This window comes from Podarcis liolepis, assembly GCF_965112155.1.
Source record: "Podarcis liolepis genome assembly, chromosome: 5".
Classification (NCBI taxonomy): domain Eukaryota; kingdom Metazoa; phylum Chordata; class Lepidosauria; order Squamata; family Lacertidae; genus Podarcis; species Podarcis liolepis.
Window position 1 is genome coordinate 75,988,170 of NC_139556.1, and position 14,101 is coordinate 76,002,270.

The 14,101-nt window shown below is 38.6% G+C and overlaps 1 protein-coding gene across 8 annotated transcripts in view; it reads left to right on the forward strand.

Moving 5' to 3' along the window:
- Positions 1–14,101, forward strand: part of U2SURP (U2 snRNP associated SURP domain containing) — a 35,602-nt gene that overhangs the window by 12,508 nt on the left and 8,993 nt on the right. For 4 of the 8 annotated variants that reach the window (XM_083503655.1, XM_083503654.1, XM_083503656.1 and 1 more), the window contains exons 10-20: positions 184–349; positions 1,194–1,405; positions 2,922–2,965; positions 6,992–7,096; positions 7,775–7,841; positions 7,934–8,097; positions 8,476–8,638; positions 9,380–9,459; positions 10,198–10,285; positions 11,624–11,746; positions 13,296–13,452. In XM_083503655.1, the coding sequence (XP_083359781.1) occupies positions 184–349; positions 1,194–1,405; positions 2,922–2,965; positions 6,992–7,096; positions 7,775–7,841; positions 7,934–8,097; positions 8,476–8,638; positions 9,380–9,459; positions 10,198–10,285; positions 11,624–11,746; positions 13,296–13,452 (1,369 nt within the window). The remainder of the gene's footprint in view (positions 1–183; positions 350–1,193; positions 1,406–2,921; positions 2,966–6,991; positions 7,097–7,774; positions 7,842–7,933; positions 8,098–8,475; positions 8,639–9,379; positions 9,460–10,197; positions 10,286–11,623; positions 11,747–13,295; positions 13,453–14,101) is intronic. The other 4 variants (XM_083503659.1, XM_083503658.1, XM_083503661.1 and 1 more) reach the window with 1 other exon arrangement.

Here is a 14,101-nt window from a genome sequence, read left to right on the forward strand (position 1 = left end):
ATGTTTTAGAACTAGTTCCAAACCATGATTTGGTGCTATGGCAGTGAGCCTTCAATCTGTGTCTGCCTTATTCATGGCCTTCTCATAACACTTACAATGCCTGGTTCCTTAGCTGCTTTCTTCTTGTGTCCAGTTGAAAGGAAATCGTTGAATCACATTCTGGTTTCTTCCTATTTGCTATAGATGAATGAAGAGATGCTCTGTCAAGAATTTGGACGCTTTGGGCCTCTGGCAAGTGTCAAAATTATGTGGCCAAGAACTGATGAAGAAAGAGCGAGAGAGAGGAATTGTGGATTTGTTGCTTTCATGAATAGGAGGGATGCTGAACGTGCGCTCAAGAACTTAAACGGTAAAGAGAAGGTTTCAAAAAAACTTTTGAAATATGACATTTGAGGAAAAGCATTGGGAGAAGCAATGTACTTTTTAGTAGAAATTAATTGGGGGTAGAGGTATATTTTCTCTTTCATTTGTGCTCCATGTCCCCCCTCCCATTGTGGGGTGCTCTAAATTTTAGAAGAACCCTTCTGAGCCAACTCAAGTGGAACTAAGACAACAAAGAGACATCTTTGCTTACATTAATCATTCCCTCTTGGGGCACAAATTAATAAAAGGCAAAGGCTAGGAGGTAGCATTGGAATTTCTTTGAAGATTCCAGAGTGAAAGAATCCAGGAAAGGGGGGAAAAACACCCCCACTTTTGTACACCCTATGCAAGTATTGGGCACTTCACAAAAATAAGTTGTGTTCCTGTCAAAAAGGACTTGTAATCTAAAAGGCTGCCTGAGTTGCCTTCCAGTGTAGAAGATTGTGTAGGCAGTTCGTAAAAGTTGAAGGCACATGAGTGAGTATTCCGATACTTGAACTAGAACTCCTTTATATGTAATAAAGTTTTACTATGCTTGCTGGTCTTCAGGGTCAGCAATGCTTAGTTTTTATAGGCGCAGTATGTCCAGCTAGATTCTTACTCTTGTCCTTCTTAAGGATTGGAAGCATACATTTCTCCTAAATAAAATTGAGAGTGCAGGACTTAGCGGAGAGGGGAGAATTCACTTTCTGGCAGCAGCAGGCAGCATTATTCTTTGATACATGACACAATAAGTGAGCTTTTATGTGGACACCACTTGTTTTCATTGAAATACTGCTATTTCTTTCAACTTGCCTATTTCTAAACCAATGCAATCTTTCATTTGGCAGGCAAGATGATCATGTCTTTTGAAATGAAACTAGGCTGGGGCAAAGCTGTTCCTATTCCTCCACATCCTATATATATTCCCCCCTCCATGATGGAGCATACTCTCCCACCACCTCCTTCAGGCCTGCCATTTAATGCTCAGCCCAGAGAGAGGTTGAAGAACCCAAATGCTCCAATGTTGCCGCCGCCAAAAAACAAGGAGGATTTTGAGAAGGTAAAAAGTTAACCAGGGCCATACCTCATCTTTATAAATGCTAAATCTATGGTAGTCTTTAATATTGTCTTTATAGAATTGCACTGTCCAGGTCTTAGCTAAAACTGAGTTGTTCCCTGCCTTAGCTTAAGAAGCCTCATTTCAGAGGCATTGCCTTGGTATATTTATGCCACAGAATTGGGCCTTGTTTTTCATTGCACTTTTAAATCTGGCCATCTTGGGGTTTTTTCCCCCTCCACGCTCCCTGGTTTTCCCCCCTCTTAGGTCCCCCTTTTTGTTAGCTGCCAGATTTGCATTATCTAAATTATTTCACTTTAAAAGGCTAAATTTTAAATCCAGGCAGATAAATTAACACTAAACTGAGCTCACAATTAGTTTTTTTTTAAAATGAAGAAAATTATTTCAGACATTGATTGAGTAGCTGAAGAGGGCAGGATATTTAAAAGGATATTATTCTTTAGAACATGGTAAGTATATCTTAAAACCAAGTGTAAGGTCACAATGATATAATAAGTTGTAAAGTTCTTTAGAGTTGGAAGGGTTGGGAACTAGAGGCCAGTGCAAATGTAACACTCTTGTTTGAATTGAGAGCTGGCTGCAAGGTTGTGTGCCCCATCACTTTCTGAAGTGTAAATTGGCCAATGTTGGCCTTAACCATGGCTAACAGTTGTGTTGGCAGTGTTGCTGGCTGTGAGCAAGGCTACCCAGGGATCGCTCCCCCAAGCAGGATCTGAAATCAAAGGTCCAAGCTTGCATTCTCATCCTGGTTAAGTGAGAGTCCTGATTAGCCTTAAATGTAGTCCATATTACTGCAGATGTAATGATTAACTGTGGTTAAAGCCAATGGTGCAGATTGGAGAAATCAGTCTTCAGAAAGGAGGGGATGGAAAGGAGCACATAGTCTCACAGCCTGATTACTTAATCATGCTCAAGTAAATCATAAGCTATAGTTTGTGCAGGACCCAAGTAGCATATGGAAGGGAAAGAAGATTTTTTTTTTCTTTTTACATTGGTCTTTCATCTAGCAAGCCCCTTCATATGCATGCAGTGGACTTGCCAGGGCACAGTAAGGTTTTGATTTTTCCACTTCCTTTAAAGCCTTTCCCCTATTCTGTACTAGGAAACTGTTTCCAAAATGCAAGAGGCCTTTGGAAATGGCTACTGATGCAGTAGTGGGGAATTGCTGTTCGGAAAAAGAAAAGCCCTGCTGTGTGCATGGATCCTGCCTGCTCCTCTAGATTGCTGCCATTGCCAGTATAGTACCTATTCAGTGCATTGATGTGCATTCTCTCAGGAATGTTCTAGTGCTTTGAAATTCGTGAACCTTCAGTGGTTCGCTGCACACAGCCATTTGCTCTTTATGTAAATCCGTAGTGTATAACTTCGCAGCAGTGATTGCCTGCAAAACTTGTGATAGATGTGTAGTATTTTCAATGCATATGTATTTTTTTGCTTGTTACTTGTTAACAATACTCACATATTCTATGTTTATTATCTGATGTGACTTCATATACAGACTCTGTCGCAAGCCATAGTCAAAGTGGTTATCCCAACAGAAAGGTACATTTTTTTCTTTATTATTACTGATCTAAATATAGCAAATATCCCCTTTTGGAATTTTACAGAAAAAGTGTCATGTTGAGGAAAGTTTTAGGCTTGACTGAGCAATGGTTATACCACCCAGGTTGGCAGTGAGAATGTTGGGGTCTATATTAAAATTGAGGTTTCATTTATTTTAACTAGTATTTCAGTTTAGAATAATAATTTAAACGGATTAAATATGGGATTATTTTTGCAGGTGAATGAAGACTGCTGTATTTTAGTAAAATTCTGAGTGGTATATATTTGCCGAATGACTGATGGCTTAATGGGGTATATTAGTATAGTCTCTCTTATCCAGATAGTCTGAGAGTATCCTATGAGCATTTACTCAGCTAACCTGTGACCCTTTAGATGTTGCTGGATTATGAACACCCCATCGGCCCCAGCCACCATGGCAGGGGTAAGGAATTATGGCAGTTGTCCAACAACATCTGCAGAGCTTGTTTAACTACACAGATAACCAGAAAGATATAAATGCTACTTACATTATCAGAAGGTTTAATGGAGGATATAAAATTGGGATCATTGGAAGAATTTGGTTACTAAAGTTAGGATAACTATATGTTCTTTTCTGTAATGTTTCCTTAAAGGCTGTTTTGTTGCACTTGCCCCAATTACGTTTTGCTTCCCCGAGTTAAGAGTGTCTAAATATGGAAGATAGCTACATAGCCCAGAGATTTGACACCAAGGGTGCAACTCATGATTAGTGCAGTGTAAGTGCTAGGCATACCCTTGCTCAGCCAAGCATAAAATTATTCTCAAACATTGTAACACAAACACTTGCTTTAAAAAAAGAAAAGAAAAAGGAACACCAAAGAATTCAAATTCTCTTTGACATTGGCCTTGGTGAGCAACACCAGCTGAACTGTCTGCGGCAGCGGGGGACCAGGAAAACATCATGGGATGGATTGGGAAAGTATACAGTTTTTGACCAGACACTGGTACGATCGGCTCCAATTAATGTGGTTTTATTATAACTGAAAAGACTTTTTTGTTGGCCATCTTAATGTTTGAAATTTTTAAACTTATCATCCTTTCATGCTACACTGTTTTTTGTCATGAACATTCTCAGTACTTTTGTAGCAAGGCTGTAAGTTTTTGAGAGAGCAGTGAAGACATCTTTTCCATACATAAAACACGCAGTATTAACGTAGAGGAGTTGCAGCTTCTGGTGTTGAGGAGTACTAGTGCAATGGGGGATAGTTGAGATGGGCCAATAGAACGTGGTTGCAAACATTTAGATAGATTTTTGTTGGCTAGCGTTTAAGTTAATATCTTTTAGAAAAAGCAGTGCTCCTATTTTGCTCACTGCAGCATTTCAGTCTGTGCCATAGAAACTGTTCCTATGTACATCTATAACTGTATTTGAAAGTATTAATATGAAGCATTTTGAGCCTCCTACTAGATATTCTATTGACATAATTTTGGTGAAACAGTTAATGAACATTTCCAGTATATGCTTTGATCTACTGAGACCGCAACATTTCTAGTAAATTAGTTTTATCTGTGATGCTGTTCAGCGACCAAAATGCAAGAGCATCAGCTTTGAACAGTAAGAAGTGGTAAGATTGTAGCTCATCTTTAACAACTTTGCCATCCTGTCCTGTTGTTGCTCCTGAGTGTGATGCAAAGTTTTCAAAGATTGGATGCTGCAGACCTCTTATTCCTTGATAAAGGGTTTGGTTTAATTTTTAAAAAACTTCATTTGGCGCATAAGAGGCTGATATGCAGAATCAACATTGGGGAGAGGGGACGTAATACTTTCAAATGTAATAAAGGAATGCAAAGAAGGGCAGGTTTGTGCTAGAGGAGAAGTGGCTTACCATCAGGGCTTATTGTGAAGCCTAGGCACCTCAGTTAATAGCTTTTTATAACTTGTGTGCCACTACTGAATATGCCCAATTACTTGCAAGTAATGTGATCCCAAAGGCTCTTAAAGGTCAAAACCAAAAATGACTTCCCAGTATTTTCAAATACAGTTTGTGGATACTCAGATTTTTTTTCTCCACTTGAGATTTCCAGAAAACTGCAGTGAGTAAAATGATTACTAAGTTATTTGGAATGTGTGTTGAGCAGCGGTTCTTGGATGATCATAGAAAGTTTTTAGGATAAGACTTCTAGACTGCTTCTAGTAGTTAACAGCATGTTTTAATTGTAGTAAGAATAGTCCTAATATTCATGAAGGTAGGAACAGATTTCCCTTTTTAAGTTGTCAAACAGATGTGCATTACCTGTGAGTGATTAAGATTGGACAAAGTCCTAACGTGCAATGATATGCACATTGAAGATCTATGAAAAGCATTAAGCAGAGTATGACACTTAGGAATAATTGTAGTTTTAAAATACTGAGACATGCATCTCGTTTAGTAGTCACAAACACCTTTTGAATGTGGCAGGAAGCCAATACTGCTTTGATTTAATGCAAATAGCATCTGTAGTAGGATGAAATTGGGGCTGCTGGGGGGGAAATGTACTGCTTTTATTCTAATACCTATTACATATTGTGATATCTGTCTTGGTATACAACTGAGCAACCCAGGGAAGCCCTTTTCATGTGCAAATGAGCATTCATGCACCATGGGTTTTTCATTGATTGGATTGATTTCTTTTTAAACTGTGGAAAGCTTAAACTGCAACAAACTACTGCTCTTCAGAAAAATACTTCTTTTTTAAAAACAATACCCTGCCCCATTGTGTATGGATCTCTTTGCTCTTCTCTGGATTGTGGTCAAAGGCTTGTATCTGAAGATAAATTAATTCAATGGAGTTTTGATGGAAGAAAAGTTTTCAACTTTCTTCTGCTGCAGCCACTTGTACCCCATGAAAAGCCTCTCTGGAGGGTTGGGGTGGGGGAATTCCTCAGCAATTTTGGATGTGGCCAAAGTTGGCCAGCTCAGTTGGGGCTGATTTCCCCCGCCTCCTGTTTTGGCTAACTTCCCACCCCATCCCTCATTTCGGAGGAGGGCCCCTGGCTCTCCAGTCAAGCATTTGTGGAAGCTCAGGTGGTTACAGGCAGACGAAGGCTCAAGAAACTTTCTTTCCTTGACCTGTCTTAACTTAGGATGTAAGCAAATCGGATATATTTCAAAATTAAAAACTTTTCTTACTATATTGTAGTAGTTGATTTTTACATTGTTTTTATGAGTTGACTTAAATCCTTGAGTGCAATTTGAAATGCCTAATGATTGAAAATCTTTAAATTATTGTTCATGGTAGAGAAGCGTTTAGAACTTGTGGCTCAATAATTATTATTACTAAGCGGTATGTTGTCACTGTTGACAGCTTCCTTTTCATGGCATAAATACTCGCCTGAAGAAAAGTGTTCTTCCTAGTGTCCTTGAAAGTAAAATGAAAATTGTATCCTGGTGGCTTCTCATCCAAGGAACCTGATTAAGATCAGGTTCTTAGGCACTCAACTTCCAGCAGTACTGAAGCATAAGCTGCCATACCGTTTCCTTCCGCCTCTGTTGTATTTTGATTGTTAGCATTTGTGTGTGTATGCACAATATTTTAAATTTTAATTGAGCTTAAGCAAAAGATTTTATCAAACAAAAAGTTTAATTTTGAGCAGAGTATACTCCTGCAGCACAATTCTATGCATGTCTAATCAGAAGGAGGCCCCAGTGAGTTCCAGTGGCCCTACTCCCTGATAAGTGTGCATAGAATTGCATTATTATATATAGAAACACAGTTTTTATTGCATTAGTTCCGATTCAGGCAAAAGTGAACAACAAACTGGAAAAGAATATTGTATTTCTCTTTCTAATATAATTCAATGAGCCACAGGACCTACTACTACTTTATACTAGTTTTATTTTTGCCCATCATGGTGTTCAGAACACTGCTCCAAATTCTTAATTTGTATAAATCTTCTTAACTGTGCAGCAAAAATAATCTTCTCCATTTATTAATACCTTAGGTGGAGTGTAGTTTGTTTAGTGTTAGGTCTGAATCAATTTTTCTTTAACTGTGTTGTTGTTGTAGGAATTTGCTTGCGCTGATACATCGAATGATAGAGTTTGTGGTGCGTGAAGGACCTATGTTTGAAGCCATGATTATGAACAGAGAAATCAACAATCCAATGTTCAGGTGCTTATTTTTCTATTTCTGTTCAGTGCTGTCTTTGTTGCATGTACTGTCATTGTTGCTTCAGTACTGCTGTGTGCAGCTATTCACAGGTGTTTATGCAAACCTGACTACTTTGTAGGCATAGTTCTCGCAAGCAGAAAATGAGGTTTCAAGTATTTGTGTGTAGTGCACCTTTTCAGACACAATTGACTATATTTCTTTAAAAAAATAAATGACAGCAGATAGGAAACTGACCTAACCTTTTCCTTGACATGTCAGTCTTGTTTCTTCTTCTTCTCCTCCTCCTCCTCCTCCTCCTCCTTCTTCTTCTCATCATCACCACCACCATCATCATCCTCATCAAATTTGTACACTGCCCCTATACCTGTAGAATATCAGGGCAGTTCACAAAATAAAATTCCAATATAAGAATCACAAAATCTCTCTCACTCCCATTCTCTTATGATTGAATAGTGTTTCATGTGAATATTCACCAGCAGCCTGAAGTGGTACAGTGCAAATACTGGTATGCTACCAGATCTGCTGCTTGTAAGATCTAGGTCTTGAATGTTGCATTGATCAAAGAATGGTATAGTGGTAGAAACTAGGTTTTTTCTGGTGTTGAAATGCTGCTTTTCCTTATGTTAGTGATCTCAATAGGGACATGCTCTGATTTCACACCCTCTGCTTTTTATTTAGGTTTTTATTCGAGAACCAGACTCCAGCCCATGTATACTACCGGTGGAAGCTTTATTCAATTCTACAGGTAAAAATACTTCTAACTGCAACTTCTAATATTACCTGTGATTGGCATACTGGTTGCTTTGACCATGGATGCGTGTGGTTTTTTTTTTTTAGGGTGAATCACCAACCAAATGGAGGACTGAAGACTTCCGTATGTTTAAAAATGGGTCATTTTGGAGGCCACCTCCTTTAAATCCGTATCTCCATGGGATGTCAGAAGAACAAGAGCCTGAAGCATTCGTAGAGGAACCTAGCAAGAAGGGTGCACTTAAGGAGGAGTAAGCATCTTTAAAGAACCTAATATGTCATCTTTTCACATAGACAAGTGATAGCTCATCTGCACTATTCCAATGTGTAGAGATAGGAGCCTACACAGAAATTCCAGTATGTGGAAGAGCTGGCCAACTTTTTTGAAAGCATCCTAACACAAAGTTTCTTAGAAGTAACTAATTTCTAAACATCCATGTTTCCCCTCCTGTTGAGTATGGGTGAAAATGATAAACTACTACTAAAATTCTCTCGTCTCAGTAAAAAAATGTATTGCAGATTGTTCTCAGTTACTTTGACTCTGAAATAGAATGTTCAATAAGGCTCATTTATAAATATACAGAAAAGGTGTTGCTAAGTTTTCTAAAAATTTGAAACTGGAATTTTAGACAGAGGGACAAGTTAGAGGAAATCCTGCGTGGGTTAACACCGCGTAAGAATGATATTGGAGATGCAATGGTTTTCTGTCTTAATAATGCTGAAGCTGCTGAAGAAATTGTAGACTGCATTGCTGAGTCACTATCCATCTTGAAGACTCCACTTCCTAAAAAGGTATGATTGATTTCTCAACAGTTTTTATGTTTTATGTGTAAATTTGTGCATTGTTGATTGGCTGCAAAGCAATCAGCATCTATGTATATAGTAATAACTATGAAAGATGCTTTTTGCTTAATTAAAATAGTCTTCTACCCTAGTTGTAAAGCTTTATAATAGCCACATGTTCCTTTTGTGTTTTTCCTCTTTGATTAAAAATAAATTGCACAGGTATTTGCCTTTTGTCAGATTGTGCCAACTGTTCATGAATCCCCGCCGTCCCCGTCCCCCCCCGAATTTGGACATTGAGTATTTTGGTGCGGAACTTTGGATAGTTTGGCCTTTTGTAGCAGCAGTTTACCGTATTTTTTGCTCTATAAGACTCACTTTTTCCCTCCTAAAAAGTAAGGGGAAATGTGTGTGCGTCTCATGGAGCGAATGCAGGCTGCGCAGCTATCCCAGAAGCCAGAACAGCAAGAGGGATTGCTGCTTTCACTGCACAGCGATCCCTCTTGCTATTCTGGCTTCTGAGATTTAGAATATTTTTTTGTTTTGTTTTCCTCATCGAAAAACTAGGTGCGTCTTGTGGTCTGGTGCATCTTATAGAGTGAAAAATACGGTATATCATGCACTTTTGAACAGGCTTTATTTATTTTTTAAAAACTGGTGTGCTATTCACTTAAAATGGCAATTTCAACTGGATTTTCAAAGTTATTTGTGGAACAGTAATATTGGTAACACTTCTAAATTTTTTTGCAGATTGCAAGATTATATTTGGTGTCGGATGTGTTGTACAATTCTTCTGCAAAGGTTGCCAATGCTTCATATTACAGAAAATTGTAAGTATCAACATTTTAAGCTTTCAAGAAAAGTCAAAAACCTTTGTAGATTTTGAATTTTTCATGTGCTACCTTTTAGTACTGTCTGGCACCTTGACAAATCTATAGGAGTACCAATCCTTAAAAAAATGTTTACACTTGATCAATTTGGAGCCAACTTAAAATTGTGTAACTTTCCTCTGTAGCATGCACCCATTGTTAAACTAGGATAATTTCTCTCTCTGTATGTGTGAATACAGTCATACGTCAGGTTACGGACGCTTCAGGTTACTTGTTTTTGGGTTACAGACTGTGGGAAACCCGGAAGTACCGGAACGGGTTACTTCTGGGTTTCGCCACATGTGCAGAAATGCTAAATCATGCTTTGCGCATGCATAGAAGTGCCGAATCGTGCCTGCGCAGACACGGCGCTTCAAGATGCAAACGCTGCGGGTTGCAGACGTGCCTCCGTCACGGATTACGTCTGCAACCCGAGGTTCCACTGTATATACATGTGCTAGGTGTCTTGAAAGGCTGGGTTGGCCTATAGCAATAAATTTTGACAAATTGTAGTAACCTTTCTAAAGGTTTTATTTGTGAAGCTAATTTTAGACCTATTCCTAAATGGGTGTGTTTAAGGCCTCTTCTGAATAATAAGAAATTTGGGTGCACATTTTTGTAGCTTAGATGCAAGTTTAATGACTTTTGCTGTGGCTTACTCAGTAATGCAAACTGTAATATATGAAAATGTTGTTTCAGTTTCGAGACAAAACTTTGCCAGATATACTCTGATCTGAATGCTACATACCGAACAATACAAGGCCATTTACAGTCTGAAAACTTTAAGGTATGTGTATGATTATTTATTGAATTTGTTTACTTCCATGCAGTGAGCAGTTTCAGGGTGAAAACAGCCGTCCGTTGCAACTTAAAAGACTAACCAATTTATTATCATGCAAGCTTTTGCGGATCATAGACCACTTCAGCAGATGAATGAAGTGTAGCTGTGAATTGGCAAACATATATATGCATGATGGGGGCAGGGCAACAGAGAGAAGAGATGGGAAATGTAGAGAACTGATTCAGAGGGAAAAGAGGAACGAAACCACCACTAACAGACAGTGATATTTACGTATCTAAAAGTAGATTCGCTGCAGTGACCAATTTAACAAGGCCATAACACACACACCTTGCTATTGGTAAGCTAGTTAATTCAAGTAGAGTGGAACAATAATATCAATTCTTGCCACAGGTGATACAATTTATCAAGTGTTTCAATTCAGTGGTATCCCATGGAACTTTCTCTTCGAAGTTTATTTTTTATTTCCAATATTTATATACCACCTAACAACAAAAGTCCTCTGAGTGATTTACAAGTAAAAATTAAAAGCATAAAATATGATAGGAAACTAACATCTTGACACACAGTAAAACCAGCCACAGAGAATGACATCAGTACAACAAATAGAAAATAAAAAAACCAAAAACATATGACTGAAAATGTCACCTGGCACCTTAAAAGACAGACCCCTCTGAGGATGCCAACCCTGGAAAGGCCCTCGCTACTGCCAACCTCATTTGTTCCTTTATTGACATAAAAAATGAAATTATTAATATATAATGTAAATAATACAAAACAGCAAACAAAGTAGTGTTGTAAAAATATAAGTATTAAATAAAAGCTGTTCTGCTTGGTGCCAAAAAATAATTAGTGCAAGCCTCCCTGGAGAGAAAATTGAATTAGGAACCTGCCCTTCAATAAATATACAACCTTTCATGTCAGAAAAAAATGACTTTGTTTATCACCAAAGCAAAGTTTGTGTATAGTTTGCTGTGAAAATAAAATCCCAATTAAATATAAATAGTGCAGTCTACACTCCATTGCAGTCTGCACCAAATATATTGGTTTTTATTGGCTGTACCCAAAAGGTGGTATCTGTCTAAGTCATACTTGGAGTAGACCCATTGAAATCAGTGGACTCAAGTTAGTCCCTAACAAGGATTTTCGTGGGTCTGCTTTGAGAATGACTTTGCTGGATGCCCCCCAAGTTTACTAAACACATCAAAACCGATATGAACATTCTGTGATGGGTGCAGTGCTAATTAGATAGGTGGCGTTGTGCTTTGTGTAATGTTCTTAAAGTACTTCTCAATACAAATGACTAGCATTGTTTACTACTTTTAGCAACGGGTAATGACATGCTTCAGAGCATGGGAAGACTGGGCGATTTATCCAGAACCATTTTTGATCAAACTGCAGAATATTTTCTTGGGGCTTGTAAATATTATTGAAGAAAAGGAAGTGGAGGTAAGTGTGAGATAAGACCATTATTGGTACTATTCGTTTGGAAGCAAACAAGAGAATCTGAAGCCTTACAGGTAAGGAAATCATAGCAGAGGTTTGTAGCTGGACTCTAGGGCATGAAGGCTTCTCTTGGTTCCCAAATGAATCTTTCCTTTCATTTGAAGTTGCATAAACACAGTTTTCCCCTAATGTGAATGTTAACATTGTCCATACCTTTGCCTTTGAACTAGCTCATTTACCAGTTACGTATTGGAAATTACTTGGAACCTGAAGCACGTGCATTGCCTCTTTATCAGTATTCAGGTGTGTGTTTGTGAGTGAGAGAGAATTTTAAAATACCTGAATGCTTGAGACCAGCCATCTCTTCCACATTATGTGGTTAGAGTTGGAATTAACGGATTAAAATACATGTTGTCTATTAGGGCATTTGTCTCAAGAAGCTGGAATGTGTCTAAAAAGTTGTTAGAGCCAAGAATTTCTAACCTGTGGCTAATTCCTCACAGGTGCAAGGAGAAGCAATTTTGAGAAACGTATAGTTGTTGAGAGTTGGTTGGTTTTGTAATTAGAGCAGAAGATACAAACAACTTAGGGCCTGGTTCTTGTCTTACTGCTCATGGTTCATTTGGAGAGAAGCAAATGAGCCTAAGTTTGACAAGAAGTCACAGTACAGTTTGTCTCTTCCCCTGCACAGTAGCAGCGGGGAAGGAGCAAAATGCCCATAGTTTCATCAGCATGTGTAAAGCATAGTTTATTTTAAGTACTATTTCATGTGAAGTGCAAGCCAGGCCAGGCCAAAATTATTGGGTTATCCAAACCATAAACATGTACTACTCATGCCAGTGTCTTTTGTGAAGTAATTCAACAAAGTAAGCAGGAGAGATTACATATTTTGTACGGAGACTTACTGCAGTGTAAACAATAAATGAACTACAGAAATATGGGAACTCAGCTATCTATTAACTGGTTTCTAAAGGAAAACATGGAAACTTGGAAAGCGTTTGCATGTGCTGAACTCTTTATTAAACACAAACATTGGTGTCCCCTTCCCCCCTCCTCCCACCCAAGAAATTGTGCATCTACTACATTTATGGACCCTGAGAAAAATGTATTATATCTGTAACCAGGGTCTTACTTCTGGCATCTTCATGTATTTTGTGAATGGTAAACTGCTTTGCATACTGGACAGAGGTGTTTAATGCGTCAAGTAAATCCAGAAACTTCCTATGTGTTCGGTTGTACAACAAACTGTGATGCTAGCATGCTAGTGGTGCTAGTAGCATCCAGATGTGGAAAACAGTATGTTGCAGGTTGAAAGACTGGGGGAATCAGACATATTGTGCAGATGCCCATGTCACATTGTATACCGGGTGCACACACTGGGCCACTTCAGCCCACAAGGAAAAGTGCTGGATTTGTGAATTGCCCCGTAATAGGAGGTGAACATAATAGCTCTGCACATTTTTGTGAACTAAATGCATAAAATGTATCTGAAATGAAGCTGTAACAACTTGAGGAAAACACTATGCATATAAAACTTACATTTGGTTTACAGGAAGTACCCGATGATCTCGATGGAGCTCCCATCGAGGAAGAGCTTGATGGTGCTCCTCTAGAAGATGTGGATGGAATTCCTATTGATGTTGCTCCAATTGATGATCTTGATGGAGTCCCTATTAAGACGCTTGATGATGACCTTGATGGTGTTCCCTGTAAGGAATACTAGATTTAGTGTACTTAGAAGCCTGCACTTTCTCACTGCAAAACGCACATTTAACTGAGGCCCCGTTTTTTCTGGTACTTTGGCGTTTAAAATGCAGTGTTGCCGAGATTTGAGAAGAGGTGTTTTTATTAGAAATTTGGCTTCCATAGAATAATAGTAGAAAAGATGGAAGATGTGAAGTGTGTTGGTTATTACTATTCTGTCTGTGTTCAATCATATATAAGCAAGATCTGTATTTTCATTACCTTGTTAGGCCATAAATCAACTTGGGGCAGAAACCCTTTTATTACAGGTTTATCTTGAATACCGCCTAAAATTGATAGCTCCAGTGCAAAATGATAACACAGCAGAAAGACTACAGTGACTCCTTTGCACAGGCTAGCTCAAATGTTCCTAGATCCCACAGAGCTTTAGATCAGGCCTCTCCTAATTTGTGCATAATTTCTTGAATTTAGAGGGGCTTGTGTGCATGTCTCCCAGAATTATGATCTCTGTCTGTGTCTTGGTCTTCTCCATGACATACAAGTCTCCATATGCAGTAGGCTTTTATGTGACGTGAATCCTCTGCCTTTACTTTAAAATGGCATGGGCCTTAGAAGATTGCGTTATGGGCCCTTCCTGAATATTCAGGTCTGCCA